The sequence below is a fragment of the Propithecus coquereli genome, unplaced genomic scaffold (assembly GCF_000956105.1).
Source record: "Propithecus coquereli isolate 6110/MARCELLA unplaced genomic scaffold, Pcoq_1.0 Scaffold27, whole genome shotgun sequence".
NCBI lineage: Eukaryota > Metazoa > Chordata > Mammalia > Primates > Indriidae > Propithecus > Propithecus coquereli.
Window position 1 is genome coordinate 3122350 of NW_012148285.1, and position 16034 is coordinate 3138383.

At 54.5% G+C, this 16034-nt stretch overlaps 1 protein-coding gene across 1 annotated transcript; it reads right to left on the reverse strand.

Annotated features, from left to right (window-relative positions):
• Positions 1 to 1722: 1722 nt before the first annotated feature.
• Positions 1723 to 12757, reverse strand: ZNF500 (zinc finger protein 500). Its single transcript, XM_012647577.1, has 5 exons — positions 12247 to 12757; positions 10086 to 10269; positions 9858 to 9925; positions 8794 to 8902; positions 1723 to 2690 (listed from the first exon to the last, which is right to left on the reverse strand). Exons 1-5 carry the CDS (start codon positions 12673 to 12675, stop codon positions 1957 to 1959), a joined length of 1524 nt encoding a protein of 507 aa, XP_012503031.1. The 5' UTR covers positions 12676 to 12757; the 3' UTR covers positions 1723 to 1956.
• Between the last annotated feature and the right edge of the window lie 3277 nt (positions 12758 to 16034).

The window sequence follows — 16034 nt, forward strand, 5'->3', positions numbered from 1 at the left end:
GAGACTCTGTCTTAAAAAAAAAAAAGAAAAAAGAAAAAAAATTAGGCACGGTGGTGTGTGTCTGTAGTCCCAGCAACTCTGGAGCCTGAGGCAGCAGGATCGCTTGAGCCCAGGACTGAGGCTGCAGTGAGCTGTGATCGAGCCACTACACTCCATCCCAGACGACAGAGTGAGACCCTGTCTCAAAAAACAACAACAACAAAATACAAAGTTCAATTCTGTTTGTGAATTACTCTCTGTCAAAGCAACTCAGGGGTAGGAGAAGGCAGTGGGAGCTCAGACTTGGGTCGAAAGCTGGCGCTGCCACTTGGCAGGGTTTTAATGCTCACAGTACCTCGTTTCCCTGCCCCACCTGCACCACGGCACACTTACCAACCTGGAACCCCCCAATCCATACAAGCCCTGAGGATGACGGTGGCCTTGAGGCAGCCTGAGGGGCAGCAGGCAGGGCCCACCGAGCCAGCAGGAGGCAGCAGTCCCTGCAGCCCTGGCAGGGTGGGGAAGTGGGCACAGGGCTCCGGGGAGAAGCCCACAAGGTGTGGCACAGCTGAGGGCGGGGACACTGCCTGGCCAGGGAGAGGGCAGCTGTCTCTAGCACTGGCCTGGTGAGAGAGAAGTGGGCCTAGGGGCTCGGGCTGCGTGGGAGGGGCCTGGCTGCTCAGGAGGGCTCCCGAAGCTGGTCCGGATGGCAAAAGCTGTCCCTAAACCGGCAGCCCCATTCGGCAGCCCCAGGACAGAGCACACAGGGGGCGGGAGAAGGACTGGTTATTTATTAAGGGGACGGAGAAAGAGCAGGTCCCATGTCCTGGAACCTGGGTTGTGTTGAAAGGTGAAAATATACACAGCAAATGGGCGACAAAATGGGACGGAGCATCACAGGCTTGGATGAGGGCCCAGGCCACCCAGCCATAAGGAGCGACCACACTGCCTGGGTGGAACATTCTGGAACCCAGTGGTTTCAGCAGCTGTGCCATGACTTCTGTGATGACTAAACCCACCAAGGACTCTATCATACTGCCCCCCATGGCCATTCACCCAGCTGTGGGCGTGCAGGCCAGACAAAAGCTAGAAGGTGGAGAATTCTTACCTTAGAGAGACAAAGGGGGAAACCAAGGAGGGCCACGGCGGAAAATAACCACGGAGGGCAGGAACAAGGGCAGCCCGGGGCCCCGCCCTGGGGACAGCTGTCAGGCCCAGTCGAATCTCTGGGCTTCCTCCCTGCGGCGGGAGGACAGGAAGATGGGGTTCAGGGAGGCGTTCCCTGGCATTGCCCTCCTCTAAGCAGCCGTGACTCTGCCAAGGTGACTCCAAACTCAGCCCACTTCCCCGCCGACACCACTGCAATTCTGGAAAAGCCACATGGCCTGCATGTGAAAGTCTGGCACAGTGGAGAGCAAGGCTGGGGTGTGTGACGTAGGGCATCGGCAGCGGGGGAGGCTCCCTGCGCTGGGCTGGAGAGTGGCCCCCAAATTCACATCTACCCAGACCCTCAGAATGTGACCTTGTTTAGAAATAGGGTTTTTGCCCATGTAACTACTTAAGATGAGGTCAGAGTGGATTGGGGGGCCCTAAATCCAGTGACTGGTGTCCTTACAAAAGGAGGAGAGGACACAGGCAGGCGCATGGAGTCCCAGCCACGCGGGGGAGAAGCAGAGAAGGAGTGAGGAGGCTACAGGCCAGGGAACGCCAGCGGACGGCAGAGCTGGGGAGGCCACCCAGGAGCGTGGCCCCTGCCATCAGAGCGCATCCCTGCACCAGAGCCTTCGCCTGTGCTGCTTGTTCTGGCCACCCCAGCACAGACGTACACCCCCACCTGGGCCCCTGCTCTGCGCCCCACTTCCTCCCGCAGCCTGGGCATCCAACACGTCCTGCCACCTGGCCCGCACGGGCCGAGTCCACTGCAGATGCCCTTAGATCAGGGCTTCTGGTTCCAGGACAGAAGCGACTCTGGCAGCCTCATGAATTCTGTGACCGGGAGCTTCTGACAAGGGTCCTGGGAGCGGAGCTGCGTGCATGGTGGCCAGGCTCTGGCCCTGGGGCCTCCTGGGCCTGCGCGGGGACACACTCCCCAGCGTGGGTCCGCTGGTGCTTGTGGAGGTCAGTGCCTCGGCGGAAGCCCCTGCCGCAGGCCGGGCACATGTAGGGCTTCTCGCCTGTGTGCGTCCTGCGGTGCGCGCTGAAGTGGGAGCTGTTGTTGAAGCGCTTCCCGCACTGGGCGCACGCATAGGGCCGCTCGCCCGTGTGCGTCCTGCGGTGGATGACCAGGCTGGAGCTCTGGCTGAAGCACTTCCCGCACTCGGGGCACGGGTAGGGCTTCTCGCCTGTGTGGACCCTCTGGTGCGTGCTGAAGTTGGAGCGGTCGCTGAAGCCCTTCCCGCAGACCGGACACTTGTAGGGCCGCTCCCCGGTGTGCGTGCGCTGGTGCTTGGTCAAGTGGGACGTTTTACTAAAGCTTTTGCCACATTCGGGGCATGTGTATGGCTTGTCAGGCCCACGGGGCCCTCCTTTCTCTGGTGGGGGGCAGCCTCTTGGCTGCTCAGGCCTGGCCAAGCCCCTGACTGGGGCTGGCCCCTGCCCCGGGAGCGGGCGGCCAGGGTCCTGGCACCGTGTCGACAGCACGCGGTACCACTCCATTCTCACCGGCGTGTCCTCCCTGGTGGTGTCACCATCCTCCGACTGGATTCCAAGCCCTGAGACAGAGAAGGCACAGTCCCTGGGAAAAGGGAAACGCTTCTAATAAAAAAGGAGGTAATCCTGCCTGTGGGGGCGCATGCCTGTAATCCAGCACTCTGGGAGGCCCAGGTGGGAGGAGCTCTTGAGCCCAGGAGTTGGAGACCAGCCTGGGAAACATAGCGACGCCTCATCTCTACAAAAAATAGAAAAACTAGCTGGGTATGGCAGTGTGCACCTGGGAGCTACTTGGGAGGCTGAGGCAGGAGGATCTTTTGAACCCAGAGTTCGAGGCTGCAGTGAGCTATCATTGCACCTATGCACTCCAGCCTGGGTGACAGAGCGAGATCCTACCTCTAAAAAAAATTTTTTTAAAAGGAGGACAAAGGCCAGGCAGAGCTCTTCAAATTCCTCTTCAAAACATTTAGCAGGGAAGTGTTAGAGCCCTGACACAAGATACTAAAACCACGGCCACACGCTGTTCTAGCCCTACAGGAATTCACACCATCCTTGCAATGGGTCAGTGCTGTTACCTCCCCATCTCGCAGGTGAGGGAGCTGAGGCACAGGAGATTAAGGAACTTACCCAGAGTCACTGGGCTGGTAAGTTACAGAGTCTGGGCTGTAACCTCTAAGTGTGGGGTTCTCGGGGGGGCAATGTCTAGCGACATTTTTGCCATGACTAGGGAGGGGGCTGTAACCGGCCTCTAGAGGTAGGTAGGAGCCTGGGGACGCTGGAAAACATCCTAGAGTGTGCAGCTGGCCTCCTGCAACAGAAAAGGACCCGGGCGCAGATGCCCACAGCGCTCAGGTGGACAACCCTGCTCCAGGCTGTCCTGGTTGCAGCAGGACCGCAAGGTCCCAGCTCCTCGGCCTCGCTCGCTGTATACTCTGGGCAGTCGGAGACCCCTTCGCGGAGCCACCACAGTTGAGACAGGAGCACAGAGAGAGGATGCTGGGCTGGTCCAGCTGGCCCTTTCCAGGCTGCATGACTGTGGGCAAACGACTCGACTTCTCTGCTGCTCCTCCGCAGCATGAGGCTAATCCCACCCGGTACCTCATGGCACACAGCATACGGGGTGGCCAGGGGACACACGTCCTCCAAGCAGTCCCGAGAGGAGCTCTGTGCCCACAGCAGGGGAGAGGCAGAAGCTTCTGTCACCTTGCAAAGTCCACTTTAGGCACGGCCCACTCCAGACCTCCCAGGCAGGCCCTTCTTACCCACCAAGATGTCCAGAAAGCCAAGTGTGGGCCTGGCGCTGACTAAGCCTCGATTTGAGACAGTGTCTCACTCTGTGGCTGGAGTGCCCTGGTGTCATCATAGCTCACTGCAACCTCAAACTCCCGGGCTCAGGCGATCCTCCCGCCTTGGCCAGAGTGCTAAGATTGCAGGTGTGAGCCACTGTGCCCAGCCACTTCTGTAAAACTGAGATGGGGATGGAACCACCTCATTGGTCTGTTGTAATAATTTTTTAAAAAGAACTGAGTCTGGCAGTTCCTCAAAAAGTTAGACGTAGAGTCATCGTGTGAGCCAGCACTTCCACTCCTAGGTACATACCCAGAGAACTGAAAACATGTGCTCAGACAAAAACTTACACACGAATGTTCACAGCGGCACTATTCACAACAGCCAGAAAGTAGCAACGATCCCAGGTCCACCAACAGATGAATGGATAAACAAAGTATGGTCTGTTCACACGATGGGACACCGTCGGGCATAAAAAGGAATGAAGCGCTGACTTGTGCCACTGCACAGGTGAACCGTGAGCACACGCTGAGTTAGAGAGGCCAGTCACAAAAGGACAGATACTGCAGATCCCATTTACATGAAAGGTCCAGGACATTCAAATCCACAGGCAGGGGAAGAAGACTGGGGCTTGCCCGGGGCCGGGGGAAGGGAAGGGGGAGAAACTGCTGACGGGCAGAGGGTTTTCTTTCAGCTGCTGAAAAGTGTTTCGAACTAGAAAGAGACGAAAATTGTACGACAATGTGAATGTATTAAATGCCACCACACTGTTCACAGAAAAATGGCAAATTTTATGTTATGTGAATTTCACCTCATTAAAAAAACTAAAAATTAAAAAACTCTGGGGCCAGGAGTACCAATCTAATTTGTTTTTGTTTAAAAATAAGATCAAATAAATCAAACTTTTGTTGGTACCCCTCCACCTGGCCCCCCAAAAAGGACTGAACATAAACCACATCATGTGGCACATGGTAAGGAAAACCCAGCAACTCGACTGTGCCCTGGAAGGCAGGCAGGTCTGGGCTCCGGGAGCCGACAGCAGAGCCGGGCAGAACCACACCCTTCCCTCCGTCCTCCTGAGGGTCCTGTGTGGACACACGAGGCCATGAGGGCTGGCGAATTTTCTGCCTCTTCCCTTTCTGACTCCTACAGATCCTTTTGCACCAGGAGTAGGTCAGCCCATGCACAGAACCTTCTCAGAAACCTCCAGATCAGGGTTTGCCAGTCACAGTACAAATGACACCCACAGGCCTACCCTAGGCTGGGTCTCTGCGGTGGGGGGCTGTGCACCATAGGATGTTTAGCTGCCGCGCCCTCCACCCACTGGATGTCAGTTATTACCATCCTGACAACCAAAAACATCTCCACTCACAGACAAATGTTCTCTGGGGCAAGACTGCCCCCGTGGAGACCCACTGGTCTGGCTGCGTATCATCAGTGACCAACCCAAACTTCACACATTATCTAAAACTATCTCTTCAGGCCGGGCGTGGTGGCTCACGCCTGTAATCCTAGCTCTCTAGGAGGCCGAGGCGGGCGGATTGTTTGAGCTCAGGAGTTCAAAACCAGCCTGAGCAAGAGCGAGACCCTGTCTCTACTAAAAATAGAAAGAAATTAATCGGACAACTAAAAATACATAGAAAAAATTAGCCGGGCATGGTGGCGCATGCCTGTAGTCCCAGCTACTTGGGAGCCTGAGGCAGAAGGATCGCTTGAGCCCAGGAATTTGAGGTTGCTGTGAGCTAGGCTGATGCCATGGCACTCTAGCCCAGGCAACACAGTGAGACTCTGTCTCAAAGAAATAAAATAAAATAAAATAAAACTACCTCTTCACAGGCGACAAAAGAAACAGATAAACTAGACTACATCAGCATTAAAACTTTTGTGCATCAAAGGACACTATCGAGATAGTGAAAAGGCAACCCATAGAATGGGAGAAATTATTTGCAAATCTTATGTCTTAAGGAGTTAATATCCAGAATACATAAATAACCCCTAGAACTCAACAACAAAACGACCCAATTCAAAAATGGGGGCCGGGCACCATGGCTCACGCCTGTAATCCTAGCACTCTCAGAGGCCGAGGTGGAAGGATTGCTTGAGCTCAGGAGTTCGAGACGAGTCTGAGCAAGAGCGAGACCCTCTCTCTACTAAAAAATAGAAAAACAGACTACAGGTGTCTTGATGTGCATCTGTAGTCCCAGCTACTCTGGAGGCTGAGGCAGGAATATCGCTTTGCTTGAGCCCAGGAATTCCAGGCTGCAGTGAGCTATGATTGCACCACTGTGGTCTAGCCTGGGTGACAGAGTGAGGCTCTGCATCTAGGAAAGAAAAGGAAGGAAATTCTGACACATCTACAGCATGGATGAACGTGGAAGACATACACTATGTGAAATAACCCAGCTACGAAAGGCAAATACTGAATGATCCCACCACTACGAGGTACCTAGAACCACCAAATCCATAGAGCCAGAAAGAATGGGGCTTCCAGGGGCTGGGGCAGGAGGAATGGGGAGTTAATGTTTAGTGGGTGCAAAGTTCTAGTTTGGGAAGATGAAAAAGTTCTGGAGAAAGATGGTGGCGGTGGTTATACAACAATGTGAATGTACTTTTGAGAGTGAATTATACACTTTAAAAAGTTAAAATGGTAAATTTTATGTTATGTGTATTTTACCACAATAAAAAAATTTAACAATTTTAAAAAACCTTAATACAAACCAAAACTAAGCTTGCTCCCCAAATTTGACTTGACATTCCTGCATCCCGCGGTACGCTGGGGCAGGGGTGTGGGTAGGAACGAGATCTTGCCAGATGGGGCAGGGCATCAGGCAGTCTGCCTTGCTTTGCTGGTGCAAAGCGATTTTGCATATGGCGTTTTGACTCCTTCCTGCTGGCCCTGGAGAAGCTTCCACAGTTCTCTGCTCGGCCCAGGTTCCCTGCCCTCCCTTCTTCCAGGTTCACTTCTCCTGCCTGGATGATGATTATTTTTTAAGAGATGGGGACTCACTGTGTTGCCCAGGCTGGCCTTGAACTCCTGGGCTCAAGAGATCTTCCTGCCTCAGCCTCCTGACTAGCTGAGACACAGGCATGCACCACCGGCTCCAGCTGGATTTCGTATGACCCTCCTCCTTCTCTGTCAACACACTTCTTCTGGAGCCCCAAACCTTTCTTAGGGTCCTCTATCTCCCCTTGTCTTTCCTCTAGGCCATGGGTCAGCACACTACAGCCTGCTGGAGGACGCCTATTTTCTGTAAATCAGTTTTTTTTTTTTAAAGGCTGGTTAAGTGGAGCAGTGGGAGTGAAGAAGGAACAAAGGAATCTGTAACTGGTTGTGATCAATTAGTTGTAAACACCACTGCACTCGGACCAACCTGTAAGTGAGTTTTAATGGAACACAGCCATGCCCATTCATGCTCCTACGGTCCACGGTTACTTCTGTGCTACAACAGCAGGGCTGACTTGCTGGAATACAGACCATACGGTGTATAAAACTTGAAATATTTACTATCTGGTCCTTTACAGAAAATGTCTGCCAACCCTTGCTCTAGGCCCTTGAACTTGAACTTCACAAACACAGTCACCAAGGTCTAAACTCCCTAGAGAGAGGAGAACCTAATCTTCGACTTCTGCTTTCTTTCTGCTGACCTCCTCACGGAGCCAGCCCAGCCAGGACCTCTCTGGGCCTGGAGGCCGCGCAAGCCCCGCAGGCCCTGCCCTCGCCCACTGGGCCACCACACAGGGCCTGGGCGTGAGGAGTCCTGCTCACGGGGTGAGAGAAGAGAGGACGCAGGCGTGTGTGGGTCAGAACTCGTGGGACTCAGTGTGCCTTTCTGCATCAGAGCAAAGCGGGCCAGAGACCCTAAGGAAAAGGGGCTGCTCAGAAAGAGAAGTGGGAGGTGGCTTGTGCGTCTGTGCAGACCTGGCTTCCTCCAAGGGAGAGACAGTAAGGCAACAGGGCCCTAGGCTCCCGGTGACCCTGGGAGGGGGCCATCACGACAGAGATGAGGCGGCCAAGTCACCACACTCTGGGTGACAGACGTGGACCAACGGCACAGAATGGGGTCCAGCAACCGCACACACAGCAAACTGGCATTTGCCTGCACGTGGCAGCAGAAGCGTGTTCACTGGCATTCGTTCAATAGAACAGTGAAAAACAACAAGGAAAAAAACAAGCGTGTAAAGGGATGCGTGTGGTGGTGAATTTTATGAGTCGACTTGGCCAGGCCACGGTGCCAGCTGTTCAGTCAAACTCGAGACTAGATGCTGCCGTGACGGTGTCTCGTGGATGCGTCCGACACCTATACCCAGCTGCTGCGAGGCAAGTGTATCACGTGGGTGGGCCTCATTCCCCTCAGTCAAAGGCCTTAGGAGCAAAATGGAAGTTTCCTGGAGGAGGAATCATGCCTCGAGACTCACAGAAATCCTGACTAAGGACCCGGCCTGCCCGCCTGCCCTACAGCTTCCAGACTTGTCCGCTTCTGCAACTGAATAAACCAATCCCTTAAAATAGATCTGCGTCTGTGTGCGCGCTTCTCCTATCGGCTCTGCTTGTCTGCAGAGCCCTCGCTGATAAAAAGCAGCATCTCGATGCCTTTAGCAAAGGTTTCAGGAGTGGCAGAAGAAACAAACGGGCAGAGAAAGAGCAGGAGGGCTAGTGCAGGGACAGAGCTGGGCGGCACCCGGCACTCAGCAGTGGGACCAATGCGCAGGTGCTGGGGGTGGAAGAACAGGATGCCAAGGGATCTCTGGGCATCTGCCTGGATCGTGGGTGTGTGTGGCCACACTGCCCCGGCAGCTGGGACACTGGCCACTGGCAGCCCTGGCTTTGCAGGCTGGACTTCAACACACCCCCAGCAGACACGGGCTCCCTGCACGTACCCTCATTCTCTGGCAGCATGTCCCAGCTGTGGCGCCGCTGAGCTGGGTCCAGGCATCCCTGCTCCTCTCTGGACAGGTACATGGCCACGTCCTCGAAGGTCCCTGGCGCCTGCTGGGATGTACTCCCATCAGTCCCAGCCCTGAGCCAGTGGCCTGGGGTGCTGCAGCCCTCACTGTCCCACCAGGCTGGGGCCAGGCCTGGAAGGGCACCCGTCCTCTCCACTATTCCTGCCACCTCCCAGTGCCTCCCCCAGCCCCACACTTTGCACTCCAAATACCGCTATCTGCCTCCCCTCCCCGAGCCCAGACTGGAGCTGCTCCAGGGGATAACACTGTTGCTGTTCCCCATGGAAGGGACAGGTTTGCCACACAGAGCAGCTGATCCACTGTGTGCCCAGCCACCAGGGCCCACACTCCATGGGGAGAAGACATAGCATCCCCTGCCTCTGCTCCAGCCAGCCCTGGGACCCAAACAGGGCAAACTGGGGACTTTACGAAGCCTCTAGGCCAATGGCCCCGAATCCAGGAAGCAGATTAGTGGTCGTCTAGCTCAGGAGGTTGGGGAGAAATGGGGAGTGACTGCTAACAGTACCAGGACGATTCGGGGGTGATGAAAACATTCTAAAATTGTGGTGATGGCTGCAGAACTCTGTAAGTACACTGAAGATTGTACACTTTGAATGAGTGAGTTGTAAAGCTGATGTTTGAAAATCAAACAAGCAAGGAAAGGAGGCTCCCGCTCCAGACCAAAGTGTGAGAGGAATCTGTATCCTACTCAGGGTCCCAAGAGAATCTAGTGCCCAGCGTGGTTGGAGATCACTGCCTTGCCTCACTGCTGGACCCCAGAACCTTCCAGGGCACTGATACTCAGATGGCATCTGGAAAGAAGGCAAGAACTCCCAGGAGGCCAGGATTGGGGCAAAACAGGTGAAACTCCAGGGGGAGCTCCTCTGACATACAAAGCCCTGGACACAGGGAGAGAAGTATCCCCTAAGCAGGGAGTGTGACACACGGGAGGTCAGGCCGGACGCTAGGATGCTGCAGACCTGGACTGCCCCACTCACCTGGGACCAAGCCGAAAGGAAGGACGAGGCCGACGTCGCCATCTCCTGGTCCCGGGAGGCTGGCGGGCCTGGAGAGGAGCTGAGAGTCACGGGCAGAGCCCCACAGCACACCCAGACAGCCCCCTGCGCAAGCTCAAGCTCGGTGCCTGGCTGGAGAGCATGCACGCCCACACCCAGGCAGGCCCCACCCCTGCACCACTTCCTTCCTCCAGAAGGGCGACTACTCACCCCTCTTTGGCCACAGCAGGGGATCCCTTTTCGGTCTACGGCTCAGGGGGGCTGGGTGCTGCTGGCTGGAGCACTGAGCCTCTTCCTCCAAGGACAGCTCCTCTGGCTGAGCTTCTGTCTGGCGTTTGGAGGACTGTCCCCCTGTCTCCAGGGGCACCATGTCGTGAGAAAGCACCCCTGAGCCCTGCACGCAGACAGAGATCTGCTCACTGGCCCTCAGAAAGGCAGAAGAGGGTCCCCAACGTCTCATCTCAGGCACCCCAGCCAGTGCCCCGACCCCGGGGCTGCCTGCAGACTTGTTCCCTGTGCCCAGTTCTCACTCAGTCCTTCCTCCAGCCAACACCCAGTCTGGGCAAAGGGCAGCCTGCTCAACTCCACAGCCTCTCCCTGTCACATCACGTCACTGTCACTGCCACATTCTTACCCTCTGCTCCTTGGTGCTCCCAACAGACCCTGGGCCAAAAGGGCCCGGAATCAGTCCCCGCCTCATCTCAGAAGTTCACATTACTGCATTTGCTAGATTTTCTGAAATCATCTATAGGCACTCTGAGATGATCTATTTCCTAATTACAGAACAGGTGACTTGGATGAAATTGGGTCTCAGGACTGAGCTCTGTAACAGTACTTGGGACAAGAGACATCCCCAGGAACTGCAAAACCAGCGCTGGGGACCCTGCCTCAGGCTCCCTCGTGCCCAGCACTGCATATCTCTAAGAGGAGACAGTCCCCTCAGAAAGTGGGGCCTGCCCCTCTCTGCTCAGCAACAGCCATGTGGTACATGTGCAGAGGTGGTGGTGCACACAGTGACAGAGGAAGCCATGCCAGGGACCCCAAACCCAAAGCCAGAGGCACCAGGAAAGAGGCTGCTGGGAAGGGATCCTGTGTCCTGGGCCACCAGGACGGCAGGATTTGCTACCAGTCGGCTGACGGTGTGCTCAAGTCTTAGGGGATGTATCTGTCCTGCTGGCTGCAAAAAAAGAGCAGTGTGTGGCCAATGGCATTGCCATAGGGAGGAAGGGGACCTGTTGGCACTGGTACTGAAAAATGAACTGAGACAACAGGCGGCAGGATTTTTCTTTTTAATTGGCACACGACTAGGGTGAAAGGACTTCATTTTTAATCTCGAGAAGTTTAGTGACTAAAACTGAAGCTGGAGGAATGTGTGTAAGGCTTCCCACCCTCCTCCAAACGTCACTGGAAGGAGCTGCAGCGTGCTCTAGAGAGGCGCTGTCTATGGAGCTTTCTGCGCTGATGGAAGTGTCCTGTCTGTGCTGCCCAGTACAGCAGCCACTAGCCACATGTGACAACCGAGCCCTTGAAAGGCCAGTGTGACTACGTTTTTTGGGTATTTTGGAGACAGGGTCTCGCTCTGTCATCCAAGCTATAGTGCAGTGGCACAATCATAGCTCACTGCAGCCTCAAACTCCTCGATTCAAGTGATCCTGCTGCCTCAGCCTCCTGAGTAGCTGGGACTTTAGGAACATGCCACCAAGCCTGAATAATCTTCTTCTTCATTTTTTTTTTTTTTTTAGAGATGGGGTCACACTATGTTGCCCAGGCTGGTCTCAACTCCTGACCTCCCATCTTGGCCTCCCAAAGTGCTGGGATTACAAGCACGAACTACCACGCCCAGCCTACATTTTAAATTTTACTTAACCATAATTTAAAAACCAACACGTGGCTGGCAGCTAGCATTTTGGGCAACACATCTCTAGAGAAACTGGGGACACTCTGTGGGGTCTAACTAGGGTGCCCCCCTCCCCACCAGCCCCTGGTCTTTCTTCCCAGTGTTCTTCCCTCTTTTGGGGTCACTTCGACTCCCAGAACCCTGCCTTGGAATGTGTCAGACCTCCCTCCATCACAACTTGTTTGACCAGGGTAGCTGTGATGGTATTAACCAACCCACACTTGCTTATAAAGGGCTAGTGGGGCTCTATGTGGTTAATCAGAGGGTGGACACCCATTGGCCAAGGCTGAGAAACATTTTACAGTTGCCTTCTTCACTTCACAGCATCCAGGCAGCCCCCGGTCACCCAATGGCCAAGACTGGCCGAGGTCCTGGAGCCCAAGGAATTGCCAGTTGTAGACCTCAGCAGCAGGGCTCTGAGGATGACAGGGGCCCTGTTTCCTCACCTCAGGGTTAAAATGCCCCCCACCTCACCCGCTGCCTCTGTTTCCTGGGCTCCTGCTGCAGCCCTTCCACGAGGACCACGGCCTCCTCACCGCTCTCCGGCTGCTGCTCACGCACCCGGGCCTGGATCTCCCCGGGCAGTACTGTCAGGAACTGCTCCAGCACCAGCAGCTCCAGGATCTGCTCTTTGGTGCGCAGTTCGGGCCGCAGCCAGCGGCAGCAGAGCTCCCAGAGGCGGCTCAGGGCCTCCCGCGGCCCAGCCACCTCCTGGTAGCAGAAGAGCCGGAAAAGCTGGCGGAAAGTCTCAGGGCTGGGGTCTTCCACCTCCAGGGAGGGCTCCTCTTCCCAGCAGAAGTCCTCCTCCACCTTGACGATCAGGATCTCATCCTGCTCCAGGTCCTGCTCTTCCAGGTCCTGCTCCAGGAGTGGCAGAGGCTGGAGGCCAGGGGCAGTGGCCATGTTCCCGGCAGGCCTTGCTCCTTCTCCTTGAAGTCAAACTTGTCACTCCCTATACCTCTGGCCAGACACTGGAAAAGACGTTTTTTCAGGGCTCTGTGGAGAGATGATGGAATCATTTGGAGTGTAGCACTGGGGCTGGATAAGCCATCTGCACCTGTGAGCCCCTGCAAGCCCCTGCCCTAGTTCCAGGGCCAGCTCATCTTCATTGGCAAAAGGAAAAGGGTTGAAGAACAAACCCATCTTCACTACTAATCCCCTGCTAATTCTCGGACAAATTACTTAAGGTCTCTGCGCTTGTTTCCTTATTTGAAAAACAGACGATAACATGGTCTACACACAGGTTGCTGCTTGGACTAAAAGGGATGTTTGGGAAGGGTTTAGCGCAGTGCTGGGACGTGGTCAGAGCTCGAGAAACGTTATTTTCCATTATTACAGTTGGCCCTTTATGGAAAGTCCCTTAGGAAATCTGATGAAAACTGGGCCCACAAAGATGCAGATTCTGCGCCAACTTGACCCCATGTCTGAGTTTAGCGAGGCCCTGCAGCTCCTCCGCGGCCCTCTCGGGTACCGCGAGTGGATGGCCACCACGGCACCTCCAACTCCAGGTCCTGGGAGGGTTGGGACTCCCGGTCGGGCTGCTTTGGCGTCTCCTCCCCTCAGGTGGAGCGTGAGCAGTGCCCGAGGCCGCAGCGCAAAGTCGCGCGCCGGCGCGAGCCGCGGAATGGGAGTTTAAGGCGGGACCCGCGCCCCCGCGCCCGCAACTCACCAGCAGCGCTGCGGGCCGTGGGGAGTTCGGGACGCGACCGGAGCAGCGCGCCAGGACCCGAGCTGGGCTGCGAGTGTGGGGGGCACGGGCCGGCTCGGGACGCCGTTCTAGGGGAACAAGAAGCCAGCCCTGCGTGGGAAGGAGACCGTGCGGGCGGGACCGCGCGAGGCATCGTGGGTAACGCAGTCCTCGCGCCATTGGCTGAGCTGGCTGTCGGGGCGTGCGAACAAGGCCGTGTGGGCGGGCCCTCGATAGGCACTTTGGGTAACGTAGTCCTCGAAGGGACGCATTGTGGGTAACGTAGTCCCACACCTTCAGTGAGCATGCGCGCGAGAGCTCTGCGGATCCAGAACCTCTGGGCCGCTTTCCCTCCCTCTCTTCCACATCTGTTCTTCCCTGGCCTGAAAAAGTCCACGGTGGAGGGGACCCTGGAAACTTACTTGTTTATTTACATAGTACTTTCTTCCAGGCACTGTTTTAGGCGCTTTGCAATTATTAACTTGGTTCATCTTTGAAACAACCCTAACTGATAGGTTACCTATCTGTACCTAACTGATAGGTACTATTATTCTTATCTCATAGATGAGGAAACCAGGGCACATCCCAAGGTCACACGCAGCTAGTAAGCACCAGAGTTGAGGTGAGGTTGGTTCCCAGGCCTCTGTCTTAGTCCAATCCATTAATTTTAGACACTAGGAAAAGAAGACCCAAAAGTTACTTGCTTAGGCTGTTTTGGTTATCAATTAATTATTTCTTACATTTGTTAATTTGGTCAATAACTATGTATTAGTCTTCAGTTTGTGCCAAGCAGCCTCCATGAACAGGAGGTGAACTAGGTGTCATTGTGGAGCCTGGGGGAGGTGGTTGAAAGTACCCATGACATGATCATTGACATATTGACCAGGGGACTCTTGCATCCTTTAGCTCTTACACCTCCTCCCCATCCCCCACCGCCCCGGCTGGCTGGGGACAAATCAGTCTCCTGCCATGGACACGTCTTTCTCTGGTTTCTGCTCCTTTCTGTTCTTCCACTCCTACTGTTCATTCTTTCTCACGTTTCATTTTTTTTCCAGCATCCAACATACAAGTTTTATTGTGAGCGCACCAGGCGGGCTGGACAAGACACTGGCTGCCCACTGCTGATTTCCAGAGACTGCCCCTCCCAGAGTGGGAGGCATTTGTAAAGGCAGATGCTAGATGCAGGGACTGCCCCAGGACCTGAAGATAGGAAGGACCATGGGTGCCTCAGTTTCTCCTTACAACGTGGGGGCCGCTGGTCAGGAAAGCTGCAGTCTTGGAGTGAACGACCTCTAGTTGTGGGTGTGCTGCTGGGATCTGGTGTCGGTAGCAATTTCCCAACATCTAAATGACTGAGAGCCAACAATTCAATACAAGTCAAATACTTCAGCTAATTTGACTAAATTATCTACGAGTATCATCATGGAGCTACAATGCCCCCAAAAAGTGGTATGTAATGGGTGTTTTCGGACACTTTTCCTGAGGCTTCTGTGATCTAATAATAAAAGCTAATGTTTTTAAAGCACTTTCTAAGTACACAGGACTGTGTTTTTACTATGTATGCTACTTTAATCTTCATAATGACTCTCTCCAGTAGACATCATTATGACCCACAATCTAGATGAATGAACTGAAGCTCAGAGAGGTACGGAGCCTTGCCCAGGGCCACACAGCTAGGAAAGAGGAAGAGCTGAGACCGACTCAAGCAGGCCCCCTCCTGAGACTGTGTCCCTGACCACAGCCCTGGAGGCCAGCTTCAACACTGGGCAGGTAATCAGAGCTCTGCTTTGGAGTAGACATCCAAACTGTTTCTCGGAAGACACTCTGGTTCTGTCCCAAGACCCTCCTTAGAGTGGCCATCCACTTGGACATAATGCCCCCTCTGCCCACACAGGGGGCAGATCTGCTTGGTACTTAGCAGGTGCAGTAAATATTTGCCGAATGGTGAATAAATGAATGAATGGAATTTGTTCATCAGCCACGCAGCCAGGCTCAGGCTACAAGTACTACACTGATTCTGCTTATCAGAAACTTAATTTTGACAATGATGTTTATGCTAGATTGTCCATGTGGCATCTGTTCCTTTTTTTTTTTTTAAAGATGGGGTCTTGCTATGTTGCCCAGGCTGATCTCCAACTCCTGGCCTCAAGTGATCCTCCTGCCTCGGCCTCCCAAAGTGCTAGGATTACAGGCATGAGCCACCATGCCTAGCCAGGGATGCTGCTAAACATCCTACAGTGCACAGGATAGCCCCTCACAACAAAGAATGATCTAGCCCAAAATGCCAGTAAGTGCTGAGATTAAATTAGCCGGGCGTGGTTGCAGGCATCTGTAGTCCCAGCTACTCGGGAGGCTGAGGCAGAAGGATCACTTGAGCCCAGAAGTTCAAGGTTACAGTGAGCTATGATCATGCCACCATACTCCAGAGGCCTGGGTGACAGACCAAGATCCTTACGGCTGACGTTGAGAAACCCTGGTCTATCCGTAAGATCCATTCCTAGAAATGCAGCTGCTGCGCCAAAGGGCGTGTGCTTTTGAAATGTAGACATTGCCATGTTGCCGAGCCCCAGGGCTA

Excerpts from the sequence above, each read along its gene's own strand:
- ZNF500 (XM_012647577.1), bottom strand. The coding sequence starts at position 12,675 with ATGGCCACTGCCCCTGGCCTCCAGCCTCTGCCACTCCTGGAGCAGGAC. Across the intron at positions 10,270-12,246 it reads CCAGGAAACAGAGGCAGCGG|GGCTCAGGGGTGCTTTCTCA; the intron begins GTGAGGTGGGGG and ends GTCTGCGTGCAG. Across the intron at positions 8,903-9,857 it reads TCCTTTCGGCTTGGTCCCAG|GCGCCAGGGACCTTCGAGGA; the intron begins GTGAGTGGGGCA and ends ACATCCCAGCAG.